The following is a 13375-nucleotide window of genomic DNA, read 5'->3' as shown; positions in this document are numbered from 1 at the left end:
AAAGCCTAATGAAGAGGTGAGCTGAGGTGATCTCTCAAACTGGAATGAGAACACAGTGCTGGGGAGGCAGGAGATGGTGAGGAGTCTGAGCTCTGTGCTTCAGACTCTTTGCACTCTGCAGACCCTGCCCCAGTCCCAGCAGAAGCAATTAAAGCACAGGTTTTGGCAGGCAGGGATAACCCATGGAGCCATCTGTGGCACCTAACAAACAAGGTCTCCAGGCAGGCAGCCAAGAGCTAAATGCCTTGAGAAGAGGTAAACTGAGGCACCAGTGAAGGCACAGCATGGGCCAGCTCAGAGAAGCAAGAACCAGCCATGCATTTCACCTGACCTGTGAGGAATGTCTGCAGGGTGGGTGGCCCCTCCGAGTGACCCCCAGGAGAGATGCAAGTAGTACGTGTTGGGGTGCACTGGACTTGGCCTTAGCTTGGCAAAATAACTTAAACCGTTCTTGCTGGCCTGCAAGTCCTTCTGCCGTTACTCATCAGTTCACCTACAGGGGATTAAGTAAATTTAAGAAGTAAAACACCCACAATGTCCTTCTTCTAATCCAAACACACTAGTTTTTGTTTTGCCTGAAGCCTCCAGCCCCCTCTGGCTGCCCAGTCAATAACATTAAAGGCAGCACTGACTGCTCCTCAGGCCCAGAGTCCTGCATGCTCTCAGGACTCAGCTACCAGAAAAAACACAGTTCACTGCAAGTGCCCAAAATGAGGAGCCGGTCAGTCAGCTCCTGCCCTCTGTCACCTGGCCAGAAGTGATCAGGGCCAGTAGGGTCACAGCTGCCCTTCCCTGTGTGCAAAGGAGTGGTGGGACACGCTGCCCTTGACTGCTGTGTCTGCAGGAGACACAGCTTTGAGCCGGGCACGTTTCTGCTCTCAGGACAATGGGAAAGATGGGACATGCCCTGCTGCTACACAGACCTGCACTTTTTTGTTGCAGTGTTAACCTGCCCAGTTCCCTTTGCCATGCCGGTGCCCCAAGGCAGCGCTACATCCCACAGCACAGCCAGCACACATTTGGTTGGGACCAGACTCCCAGGGCATAGCACCAGTAAGGGAAGCCTTACACTCCAAATGGCATCTTGGCCTTCCTTCACCAAAAGGAGCATGGGCAGCAGGTTGAGGGAGATGGTTCTGCCCCTCTGCTCCACTCTGGTGAGACCCCACCTGGAGTCCTGTGTCCAGCTCTGGAGCCCTCAGCACAGGAAAGACACGGAGCTGTTGGAGAGGGGCCAGAGGAGCCACAGAAATTATCAGTGGCTGGAGCAGCTCTGCTGTGAGGACAGGCTGAGACAGTTGGGGCTGCTCAGCCTGGAGAAGAGAAGGCTCCGGGGAGACCTTGTGGCCTTTCAGTGCTTAAAAGGGGCTTGTAAGAAAGATGGGGACAGACTTTTTAGCAGAGTCTGTTGTGAAAGTACAAAGGGTGATGGTTTTAAACTAAAGGACAAGTGATTCAGGCTAGACGTGAGGAAGAGATTTTTTACAATGAGGGTGGTGAAACACTGCCCCAGGTTGCTCAGAGAGGTGGTAGATGCCCCATCCCTGAAGACAGTCAAGGCCAGGCTGGACGGGGCTCTGAGCAACCTGATGTAGCTGAAGATGTCCCTGATCGTTGCAGGGGTTGGAGCAGATGGGCTTTGAAGGTCCCTTCCAACCCAAACCATTCTATGATTCCATGGGCCATAAATCACACATAAGGAGCACAATGCCTGCTGTTGTAGGGCATTGGACAAGCTGCCAGGATGGAGCCACCCTGGAGGGCCGGCTGCATTGTCACTGTTCATCTCCCAGGAGCAGCTCAGGCAGGCTGCTGTCAGAGAAGAGTGACGAGCAGAGACAGACAGCAGCAGTCCCTCTCCTCCTGCCTAGTTCTCCTCTTGAATGCTTTCTTTGGGCCATTGATCCAGCAGGGAAGATGGGAGGGAGGGCTGCTGCTCCCTCCAAGTTTTTCTCAGAATCACTTCACTCAGACGAGCAGATGCTTTGAGTCAGACCAGTGGCAAGACACCCACCCACAGAGAGAAAGCACGAAGGCGAGAGATCCTACTGCATAACAAGATATAAATAAATAAAATATGCTAGAGGAAAGAGGCATGTGAAGGAAACAACAGTGCCAAGCAGGGGATGGGCTGCTGCAAGGCGGCAGCATCTGCTCCCTTGGATGACTGACAGCATCCCTCTATGCATTAAGACACAAGATCCTTCCTTCCTTGCTAGCCATACTCCCCAGAGGCGTGAGCTGTTAAAGCCAGGTTCTGATCTGTCTCCCTGACATCAAGTGCCTCCTCCTGCTTTCACAGATACAGTCTGCTGCTCTGATCTGCAACATCGCTTTGGCTTCAAAGAGAAAACAGCCCAGCCTGATTCAGCTTCACTTGACATGGGCGACATGGGACAGAGAGGCTGTTACCTCTTTCATGTGCCCTCTGAAGTCTGCAGGCACATTTCTTAATTTCTCTTGCCCCGTGATAATGGACAGATGTGACTGAATTTAGGTCAGCTCTTAACCTTTTTTTTTTTTTTTTGGTGCAGGAAAAATAATAGAATCATAGAACAGTTTGGGTTGGAAGGGACCTTCAAAGATCATCTAGCCCAACCCCTTGCAATGAGCAGGGACTTCAACTAGATCAGGTTGCTCAGAGCCCCGTCCAGCCTGGCCTGGAATGTCTCCAGGGATGAGGCATCTACCACCTCTCTGGGCAACCTGGGCCAGTGTTTCACCACCCTCACTGTAAAAAATGTCTTCCTCATGTCTAGCCTCAAATGATAGCACCAAGGAGAGCCTGGCAGTGCTAAGCCATCTGGAGATACAGGAACGGATAAGCAGCCATGTTACTTTGTGACCTGCTTGCAGCATGCTGATGGAGCTACTGTTTCAGGCACTCTGCAGATTCAAAGAGGCACTGATTCCTAATTACATAGCTCCGAAATGCTGTCATCAGGCAACAGAATAAGACATGCCTTTGCTTTATTAATGAGTAAATAAGATCAGAAAGGAATTGCAGGGTGTCTGTGGTGTTCTTTCATCCACTGGTAACACCAAAGCTGAAAACTCTGTGGTTTAGGGTATCTACCTATAGCAAACAAAGCAGCATGGAAGGCCAGGAGTCCCAAGTACACACAATTGCTCACTTCCCATCATTCACGGGTACTGGATTCTTTCTATTCCTTATTATGGTCCTTGAGACCGCAGCCTATGAATGTGAGGGAACCCATGAAGAGCATTCAAAGCAAAGTCCAAAATGAGCTTAACATCTGGCATAACTCAGGAAAAGAAGCCAACACAGCAAGGCGCAGGAGGAAGAAGAGAGACTCACCAAAGTTCTCCCCGCCCCAGATGTCCATGGCACTGTCATACTTCCCCAGGTGGTTGAACCAGGCTTTGTCTATCACGAACAGCCCACCAGCAATGATGGGAGTCCTGCAGAATGGGTAAGGGAAGGAAGGACACACTCTCAAATACTGTTGCAGCACCTGGATGGACAGAAGTAGCCCTTCCCTTTGCTTCCTCTTCCATCGTCAGGACATAATCTATGTATCTCTTTCTTACCAAACAAAGACAACACACATCAAAAAGCATCTCAGTCTTTCCTTCAGCTGCCTTGGTATTTTGCTGTCAGTCATAAAATGCCTGGCACTTAATGACTGGCTAATGTACCCGTCAGCACAACTCCTACAAGCCCAAAGTTCACAGCCCTGATTGTAGGCTTCAACATCAAAAATGCACTTAGCGCTCGGGGGGTTATTCACTCAGACGGGCTTTTTGCCTGGAGCCAGCCTATTAAGAGCACCATTCCACTGGGGAGGGGAAAGCAGAGCCAATTCAGAACGGCTTTTTAAAAGCCATCACAAGCTACGTGATCTTTATTTCAAAACAGGGTTATTTTTTATTCTTTGGATTAGCTAAGAAAACCGCACAGAGAAGGTCCATGGAGGAGGGGCAGGCAGACCCAGAAGACAGCTCGAGGAGACTTGCCATTTGCTGGCACAATTCCCATCTCCATTCAGTCGCAGACAGTGTGGATGCCTCACTGTGGGCTGGGGAGGAGCTGGGGTGACTGCTGCTCTGGGCGAGTCTGCTCAGTGCCCTCCCTACATGGCAGGATGACCAGGAACGTGCCCCTCAGGAAGCCAGCGAGAGCTCCTCTTAACACCAGCATCCCAGGGAGAAGCAGCAAGCTTTCCCAGGCCCTGAGCTTCCCCCAACACTTGGTCTCCTCCATGTCGCACACCCCAGTGCTTCGCGGCTGGGGATGCAGACACCAGCACTCGACTTGCTGCCAGGAGAGATTTTCAGCAGAAGGAGGGACTCCCTCCATCCTGCTGCATGAGGACAGATGGCATCTCTCTCGTTCAGTTTTGCTCCCTCTCCTGCACATCCTGAATTTCTGAGGTGCCTTCAGCAAGGTCCAGAAGAGCAGCACTGATCTGGAAAGACACCACATTTTTATCAAGTGGGCTGAGGACACTGACTTATTTTTAAGTGACAGCTGAGCTGAGAGAAGCAGGAGTCTAGAGCACTGGGCTTTTTGCCATATTCAGCCTCCTTAGCACTACCAAAACACAAACAACCATAAATACACCCTTTCTACCTTTGTAGCAACCTCAAGCTTCAGTGTTGGGAAGTGAAGTTGTACTGCCAAACCCAAGCTAGCCAGGAGCTTGCTACAGGTATAAGAAGTTCAGAGCTGTCCTGGAAGGAATATCACACTGCTGTGGTGCATGGTGGCACACATGAAGTCAGATGAGATGCCTGTCCTGCCCCACGTTTCTCAGGTGCCTCCTTTCCCCTCTTGACTTACTTAATGGGTTCGGTGGGATCAAGTCGTTTGGCTTTCTGCTCTGGGGAAAGCTGCTCCCATTTGAAATGCAGACTCCAGTCAAAACCTAAAACCAAAGTAGAGGACCATGAGGAAATCACAAAGGGTATGGATTAGGAGGTAATGCAGGCCGCAGAAGCTGTGTTTGATGGACTATATTCCCCACTTTCAGATGATTCAAGCCATGGAGTTGCAGCTCTTGAGAGAAGAGTCCAACAACTAATGTATTTTACTACTGCACACAAACAAAAACCCAACTCATTGCATTACAAGCACTCTAAAGGCAGGAAAAGTCAGAATTCAATCTGCTGATGAAACCTTACTTCGTCCCCTTGTGCACACAGATACACGCTCTGATGGATACTGTGTGCTACAAATAGCGCAGACATACTAATAAGCACTACAGTTGCATCCTCCATTTGCTGCCTAGACATCCCCCATCTCTTTTTACTGGCAGCCGACTTTCAGAGCTGCCAAGGGTGGCTTTGACATGACCCTTCTTTCTTGCTTGACCGCCTTACCCACTGTAGCAAACACCATTCCTCATGCCACACTTACCTGTCTCCAAAATAGCCTGTAAATAGCCAGCAGGGAGCACTGAACAGTGTTAATGCACTTTTTGCAAGACAGTGGGAGCCAGCAGTGTGGTGCAGAGCCACCAGCCCCCCAGGCCAGTGCATGTTCACATCACAGGGCAGACACCCACGAGACGTGCCCACAGCTTGGACTTACCTCCTCTGAGGTCCGAGGAAGCTGCCACATAGGCAAAAGTGTCCAAGTTGATGATGTCGATAACAGGGCTGACCACTCGGGTGGGATCCTGGATAGCAGAAGCGAAACAACCCATGATTTCAGATCACACCACTCAAATTGGTCAAGGGATGCTCTAAACTCTCAGAGACATCAGGTGGCTGGAAATCTTGGTGTCATTCAGGTTTGTCAGGGAAAAGTGCCCATCATTGCCTCTTCTTCAGCCATCACATCACTTCAACCATGGAATTAATGGCAGCAGCACCAAGTGACAGAAGAATTGCTGGGAGCCTGCAAACACAGACACCCTCTCTGCTGGGAAAGAGGATGGTGTGCTGCTGGGCTGCTGAAACAGCATCCCTCTCCAGCTTTGCCTTCACCCGCAGCCTCTCCCTCCACAGGCTTTGTGTGCACTCAGCGTCCAGCTCAGCTAGATGCAAAGTTCCGTCTGCCTTTTGCAAATGGACCGCTGTATTCACCTTTCACCTCCCTTAAATACTTTTTACCAGATTTCAGAAGTCAGGGTATGACAGAGGAAAAACACAGGCAATCAAGCAGCTTAAATACAGCTGTTTTTTAAATGTACAAACTACAGGGATACAGCCAGAGTTTTGCCAAAGGTGTGAAAGGGTTAAAAAAAAAAAAGACCTGAATTATTTTAAATAGTTGGTGGTGGTTTAATTAACATCTTCTTATGGGCAAAGAGATTATACAAACAGTTATGAACAAAAATATCTGCAGGAGGAAGAGACTCTGACAGCTTTGACTGGTCTCTTATCTCCTTTTTTCTTTTCAAAAATCCCAAACTCCAATTATAGCTCAAACTTCAAGCTTTTACTCTTGCCAGATCAAATTGTTTTTCACAGCCATGCAAAGGAAAGCATCTGAGCACACACCGGCTTGCTCTCTCGCTCAGAAAAGACTTTGGTTTAGAAATTAGTCCTAACAAACTATTCAAATGCAATTGTCAGCAGAAGCAACTAAAGGCCATAAGCTGGGAGCTGAACTAGAGCTCAGCTTTTCCAAATGAGCATGACAAATACTTGATATCTCCATAACAATGTCAAGTCAGGAGCCTTAACATGGCTTTCTGCAACTCAGACATCCCAACAAAAGGTCAAGGTCTGCTGTACCTACTTACCACACAAACTCAAGTCAAGTCTGAGCATGATGAGCCTTTCAAACCCATCATAGTTCTTCTCAAGCTGCCATAGCTTGGTGTACACAAGCATCCTTTAGTATCCCGAGGGTAGGGGAAAGGTTTTAAGCAACGCATCTGCTTTGCATGCCAAACACTGCAGGGAAAGGACCGTATCTAATAATTTAAAACTTGTCCCTCATCATCTTACTGGTGAGCACTTCTAACTAGCTGACACTCATCCCCAATTTCGATTCCACTCCTACTCATTGCATGACACAACTTGCAAGAAAAAACCCTTTAGCATTTTGGCTGAGTGCATTACTACAAAATGCTAGCCTTCAGCAGCACAACCTTCTCCCTGCCACGTCCTGGAAACATTTACACTTACTCAGCTTTCACAAAGGTCTCTCTGACCCTCAAAAGAAAAACATGGCATGCTCAAGAGCACAGCGTTGTTGCTATGATATATTCTGGGTTGAGTACCAGATCTCATAATAGGCAGCTTCACATTTCTGGGGTTAATTTATATCCTCTCATGCCAGGGCATGTTAATCTCAACAACACCCAAATCTTCAGTTTCAAACAATGAAATCCTCAAAAACCTGAGAATGCATTTCTCCAACGAACTTCTCAAACAAGCAAAATTATGGAACTAAATCAACAGGAAGAAACTCTGAAACAGTCCTACAGACAACAGATACATTTCAACCTTGGAAAAGGACCTTGACTCCAGCTTGTCTCCCAACCTCTACATCATGACCTACTAATGGTCAACAAAAATGGCCACGGTTGCTCCCCTGGCCCCACAGCAGCAATACACAAGGCAAGAGGGCCAAGCTGCCCCTCATCTGCCTCCCTCTGCCCCAGGAGAGCACCAAACTGGGGGTGGTTCTTGAGCTGGAAATGGGGGGTCACCATCCACTGCTTCATCCCAGTGCCATTTTCAAATCCAATTTTGGGGTGAGCTCATTGAGTCATACTGTAAAAACACCTTGGGCTGGATAATTGCATTTTTATAAAAATTATTCAGTTGAAATGTACAGTTAATGGCTTTAGAGATACTTGTTCAGTAACTAAAAACAAGAGCCCATGCCCACGCGCTCACAGTCATACATCTGCAAATATGCTGGTACAAAACACCCACCATCGCTGCTGCCCCCTGGGACATGCACCCTCCCAGGCACTGGTCCAAGGCCCCCTGGACCTCCTCTCTTCCCCCTACACCTCATCACTTGCTCTTAGACGTTCTAGTCCTGCATGTTTCTAGATCCATATGCTGGGTACATGCTGCCCACACCCATAAGTGAGCATTGGCCTTGGAGGAGACACCATCAGCTGCTGGGAAAGTTTGATGTGTGGCTTGAGGGGCACCTTCACGTGGGTGCATGGTGGCACACCTGGTCTCTGGTGTTTCCCACCACAGAAAGCTTGAGGAATAGCTTCTCTGGCTGAGAAAACAAAAGAGCAGTGACGCATGGGGTGGCTGGTGGTGGCAAACATGCCAGATGTACTTTGAGGCACTCGCTGCTCCTCTGCTTGAAACTGAAATCACATCAGCTCAAAGCAGACTGTTCCTAGGAGTAACACCGTGGGTGGCTAATCCTCACCGCAGCGGTCGGACAGGGAAGCCATCTCTTTAGCACAGCCTGAAGATGGCAGCAGTAACATTTCATACACTTCATTGATCAATATTTTAACCCTGATGGAAAGGATGGGTACAGTGGACATGGGAAGAAGGAAATCGAAGGCTCTCTGCCCTTATCCTGCAGCTTTTGTGAGCAGCTGAAAAAGCAGGGAAGCGGGACGCCACTTGCTTTGCAAGTCCCTCAACACTCTTCATAGTAGGTCTCCCTTGCTGCCTTCAGCTGGGCTGCAAGGCACTGGGCAGGATCATAGCATCACAGAACAGCTTAGGTGGGAAGGAACCTTCAAAGCTCATCCAGTCCAACCCCCTGCAATAAGCAGGGACGTCTTCAACCAGATCAGGTTGCTCAGAGCCCTGTCCAGCCTGACCTTGAATGTCTCCAGGGATGAGGCATCTACCACCTCTCTGGGCAATCTGTTCCATTGTAAAACACCCTCATTGTAAAAAATTTCTTCCTTGAGCAAGGAAGTCTGGCATGAGCAGCAGCACAAGCTTACCAACTGCCTTACTTCCAGCAGGAGAAAGATTTAACCCAGAAGAGCAAACTAAAAGAAGTTAACAGAGGTGACGTTTGCATGTGGTGCTATATTCAGACCACGGTGCATTGAAACTCCTGTGGTGATGCCGCATATGGCATCCACCTTCACCTACCCCATGGGTGCCAGGTGTGGGGCACAGTCCCAGCGCTGTGCAGGAAAGCAGCTCTGCCTGCCCCCTTCTGCCGCCACCACTGCCCTTCTCCTGCCTAAACACACCAAAAGCTCTGCCTGGGAAAGGGGCAATTGCTCTGGATATTCCCCACTGGACCGCAGCAAGGTTACAGCAGAGAGCAAGGAATGCCTGCCTTAAAAAAGCTCAAAGAAACAACAGATGCAGTCAAATTTAGTGGTGAATTCCACCCTGGAGCAGGCCAACTACAAGGCTCGAGTAGGGTTTCATAGCACGTGTTCTCGTAATTCCACCGGAACTGTGATCGATAATTTTTCATTTTATCACCATTTATCAGCAGCACTGTGGCCCAGCCTGCAAAACAAGGTTGGGACCTCTCCAGCACTGGCTGCTCTGTGAGTGCCTGCAGCATCAACTGTCCTCGCCCACTGCAGAGGGACCTGTCCCAGTGCTGTGATCCCCTTCCCCTGTCACATTCCTGCTGTGCACAGGTGACACTCATCCCAGCCAGCACAGCTGTCGCCTCTGGAGCTGTGAAAAGCAGGATGTCTTGGACAAGGGGCACCATGAACACCAGCTGAGCTGCTTTCTCCATAACCCACCACCTTAGCTTCCCCTTGCTCCTCAGCTGCCCCTATTTCAACATAATTAATTAGTTTTAAAACTACTGAGCAATAAGAAATAGTGTGGCCAGCAGGACTAGAGAAGTGATCATGTCCCTGCACTAGACACTGCTGAGGCCCCACCTTGAATCCTGTGTTCAGTTTTGGGCCCCTCACTACAGGAAAGACATTGAGGTGCTGGAGAGAGTTCAGAGAAGGGCAATGAAGCTGGTGAGGGGTCTGGAGCACAAGTGTGATGAGGAGCGGCTGAGGGAACTGGGGCTGTTCAGCCTGGAGAAAAGGAGGCTGAGGGGAGACCTTATCACTGTCTGCAGCTACCTGAAAGGAGGTTGTAGCATGGAGGGGGTTGGGCTCTTCTCCCAGGTAGCAAGTGACAGGACAAGAGGAAACAGGCTCAACTTGTGCCATGGGATGTTTAGATTGGATACTAGGAAAAATTTATTCCTGGAAAAGGTTGTCAGGCATTGGAACAGGCTGCCCAGGGCAGTGGTTGAGTCACCATCCCTGGAGGTGTTTAAAAGATGTGTAGATGTGGTGCTTAGGGACAAGGTTTCGTGATGGATTTGGCAGTGCTAGGTTAACAGTTGGATTCAATGATTTTAAAGGTCCTTTCCAACCTAATTGATTCTATGAAATACTAGCAATCAGAGGCATAGCAAGGATCAGGGAACAAGGCACAGTGAAGGGAAAGGACTATGCATCCACGACTGAGCTGAAGGCTTCATCCCCTGCACCACGGCAGCGGGTCACCAGCACAGAGCTCCTTCGACTCGAGTGACAAGGCGCCAAGAGCCTCTGTGCACTTGTCTCAGGAGAGAGTCGATGCCTGCGAAAGTCGAATGTCATTGTCTGCTCCAAAATCAGCAGAATTTAAATCCTATTAAATCAATTTATTAGCGCTTAATTTGTGTGAAATTAAATTCGGCCCCTATTCAAGGAGCCGTCACTCCCTCAAATCATCAGCACTGAACATTTCACATGAGCCTAATTAAAAACTCTGCTGGAGCACTGCCCACCTATTCCCCTTTCACCACTCAATCTGTGCTTGGTGGTTAGAGCCTCACTGCCCCAGGACGCACCTCATCCCACCAACCCACATGCTCTCCCAGCCACGAAGACAATCCCACCTGCCTGTTGGATGGAGATAGACCAGAAAACACCACTTTGCAGCCCAAAACCTCATCATTTTCTTAATGGGATTGCCTGCATGCAGTTGGTTACGGTTGCGTGGTCATGCCTCTTGAGAGGGAAGAGGAGGTGCACATAAGCAACGCATCTCCCAAGGGTGGCCCTTGTCTCTCAGGAGGACTCACCTCTTTGATCCTCTGCAGCAGAGGGAGCAGCCAGTCCTTATTAACCTCGCAGTGACTGTCAAGGAAGGTCAGGACTCCTGCTTGTGCCACGTCTGCCCCTCGGATTCGGGACCGGATCAGACCTGTTCAGGGACACACCATGTCAGCTGCCACCCAGATGCCTGGGCAATGTCCCCGGGCTCCTCCGGCACAATCTCCTGCACTCAAGGTGTCCATTGGGCTTTGATCCATCAAAATCCCATTTGGATAAAACATGGCTCAGGTTCTTTGTCTCCTTCCCAGTGCTGCAAGGCATGCCAACGCTCTCCCAGGGTCACCAAAGCAAACAAATGGGTCCACCTAGATTTACGATTCATAGCATTTATGCCAATCCTTAATTTGTGCAATTATTTCTGCTATCACGTTCTGAGGAAAAACAGGACTCAAAATGCTTCCATAACCTCCTACAGGTAATAAATCTAACATTGACCTAAGTCAGCAAGGAATGGGCCAGGGGAGTCGAGGGTGGGTTTTCTATGGGGAATTTCCAATTTAGACAGGAGTAAACCAGATTTCCAACACCCCTTCCTGCCTGCATCTGATGCTCAGGTGAACTTTAACATAAGAAAGGAGATGGTCTGTTTGCAAAGAGGACATGCAGGTTGCTAAAGGGGAGCAGAGCTTCTTGATGAATAAGAAACAGTGGTAATACAGGAGGAGACAGGGGCAGATAAAGAGAGACACATAAGGGTTTCAGGAGCAGCGGCACCTCTGGTTTGTGCAGAAGGAGGTCACTGAATTTCATATTAAAATTCCCTAGAGGAAAGGGGTCAAAGAACAGCCTCTGAGCAGGAGGGAGAGGGACTGGAGAATGAAGCCCGGAGCAATCCAGCAACTGCCAAGGTCACCTCCTGCAACGCAGAATGTCCCCATATCTCTCCTGCAACTTCTAAGACCTTGTGGATAGGCATGTTCTGTTGTGTCCACCCTAGCCCTCCCCAAATCTGGGCAGGTCCTGAGGGACACAGCTTCAGTGACCTACTAAGCGAGGTAAGCTCTCTGGGCTGGGGTCCCAAATCCTGAGTGCGTTACAGAGCACCAATACCTGCAGGTCCATCCAGTGCTGGAGTGAGCATATATGTACCCCAGTAACACAAGGAAGAAGGGTGAAAAGGAGGTGCAGATCTATGGAGACCACTCCTACACTCCTGCCAATGCAGCTATGTCTCATGCACCCATGGGGAGCATGATGCCACTCTCACACCAGCCCCGCAGAGCTGAAACCTTGTGCAGAAAAATTCCACAGACAAACCCTCTCTGCTTCCCCATCTTTCCAACCCAACACACACCCAGACTCACACCTTCAATTTTCAGCATGAAAAAACTTCTTTGCTTTTTGTTTTCCTAATACTGAAAAGCAGGACTTGAAAACACCCATTCAGACAATGGGGAGCTGAAAAATGTCTCAAAAGGTTGCCAGCAGCATCCCAGTAGGACATACATTCATCCTCCATATAGCCATTCTTAATCTTTCAATTACAATTAATTATTAAAAAAAAAATCCCAGAGAAGCAGCAGGAACAGATCTCCTCTCTTTCGTTAGAGCAAACATCTTTAAAAATAAGACCTGGGGCTTTGTTTTGCCTGTTCTAATTTTCTGGCTAATAAGCTACAGCTGAGCCTCATTGGATATCTTAATAGTCACATATTTTACAGTGAGAGAGGGGGAATTCATTTCAACTCTCAGCTCTTTATCATGTCTCCTTCTATCAGTGTGTTGTTGTCATCCTATTCCCTCCCCCGAAATCCCAAGAACTGCTGACCTCTCTTATCATCCACTCCACTGAGGTTCCCCCCCTGCTCCATTGTTCTCATGCCTCTCTTACCTTCTCGCCATCCGTTCCGCAAGCACTTCACCTTGGGGAGCTTGCCCAACAAGCGGCAGTCGTCAGCTTGGGAAACACAAATGGAGGACACGTCACCCGGCAGCCCTGAAGTGGTGGCTCTGGCAGCAGAAAAGGTCCCAGAGGAAATTTGGAGAAGGGAGAGGACCCTGTCATGGGGTCTGACGGCTTGTTAGGGCACAACAGCCTCACCTCTCGGCTCACACAGGAGCGGCAGAACAGCAGTTTTCATAAAAATAGTGTAAACCACGTGGATTTACACCAAGAACAGCTGAATTGCATTATACAGTCAGCATAGAAGAGCTGTGGTTTGGGTCAGAATCCGACTTTTTGCAGGTTAATGCAAATGACTGGTTTTGGTAGCTGCAAAGCAACACACCAGTTGTTTGATGCATGTCTGCCTGGCAGGGGCAAAGCTTCCCGAGGTGGCCTGTGAGTCCTCAGCGAGGAGAAAGGGATGGTCAAAGAGAGACCCGTGGAGCAGCTCAGGGCTCCCCATGACCTGGGCAGTAGCTCCATGGGGTAGAGA

The 13375-nt window shown here is 49.2% G+C and overlaps 1 protein-coding gene across 1 annotated transcript in view; it reads right to left on the bottom strand.

Moving 5' to 3' along the window:
- The window catches only part of GALNT14 (polypeptide N-acetylgalactosaminyltransferase 14), a gene marked incomplete at both ends in the record, with an annotated part of 104089 nt that overhangs the window by 16843 nt on the left and 73871 nt on the right, over nt 1-13375 (bottom strand). The window contains 5 exons of the mRNA XM_080342901.1: nt 3320-3423; nt 4805-4889; nt 5555-5642; nt 10964-11085; nt 12829-12894. Of these exons, the coding sequence (XP_080199027.1) occupies nt 3320-3423; nt 4805-4889; nt 5555-5642; nt 10964-11085; nt 12829-12894 (465 nt within the window). The remainder of the gene's footprint in view (nt 1-3319; nt 3424-4804; nt 4890-5554; nt 5643-10963; nt 11086-12828; nt 12895-13375) is intronic.

Source organism: Nesoenas mayeri (assembly GCF_963082525.1).
Source record: "Nesoenas mayeri genome assembly, chromosome: 3".
Taxonomy (NCBI): Eukaryota; Metazoa; Chordata; class Aves; order Columbiformes; family Columbidae; genus Nesoenas; species Nesoenas mayeri.
This window is presented reverse-complemented; position numbering and strand designations above follow the sequence as displayed.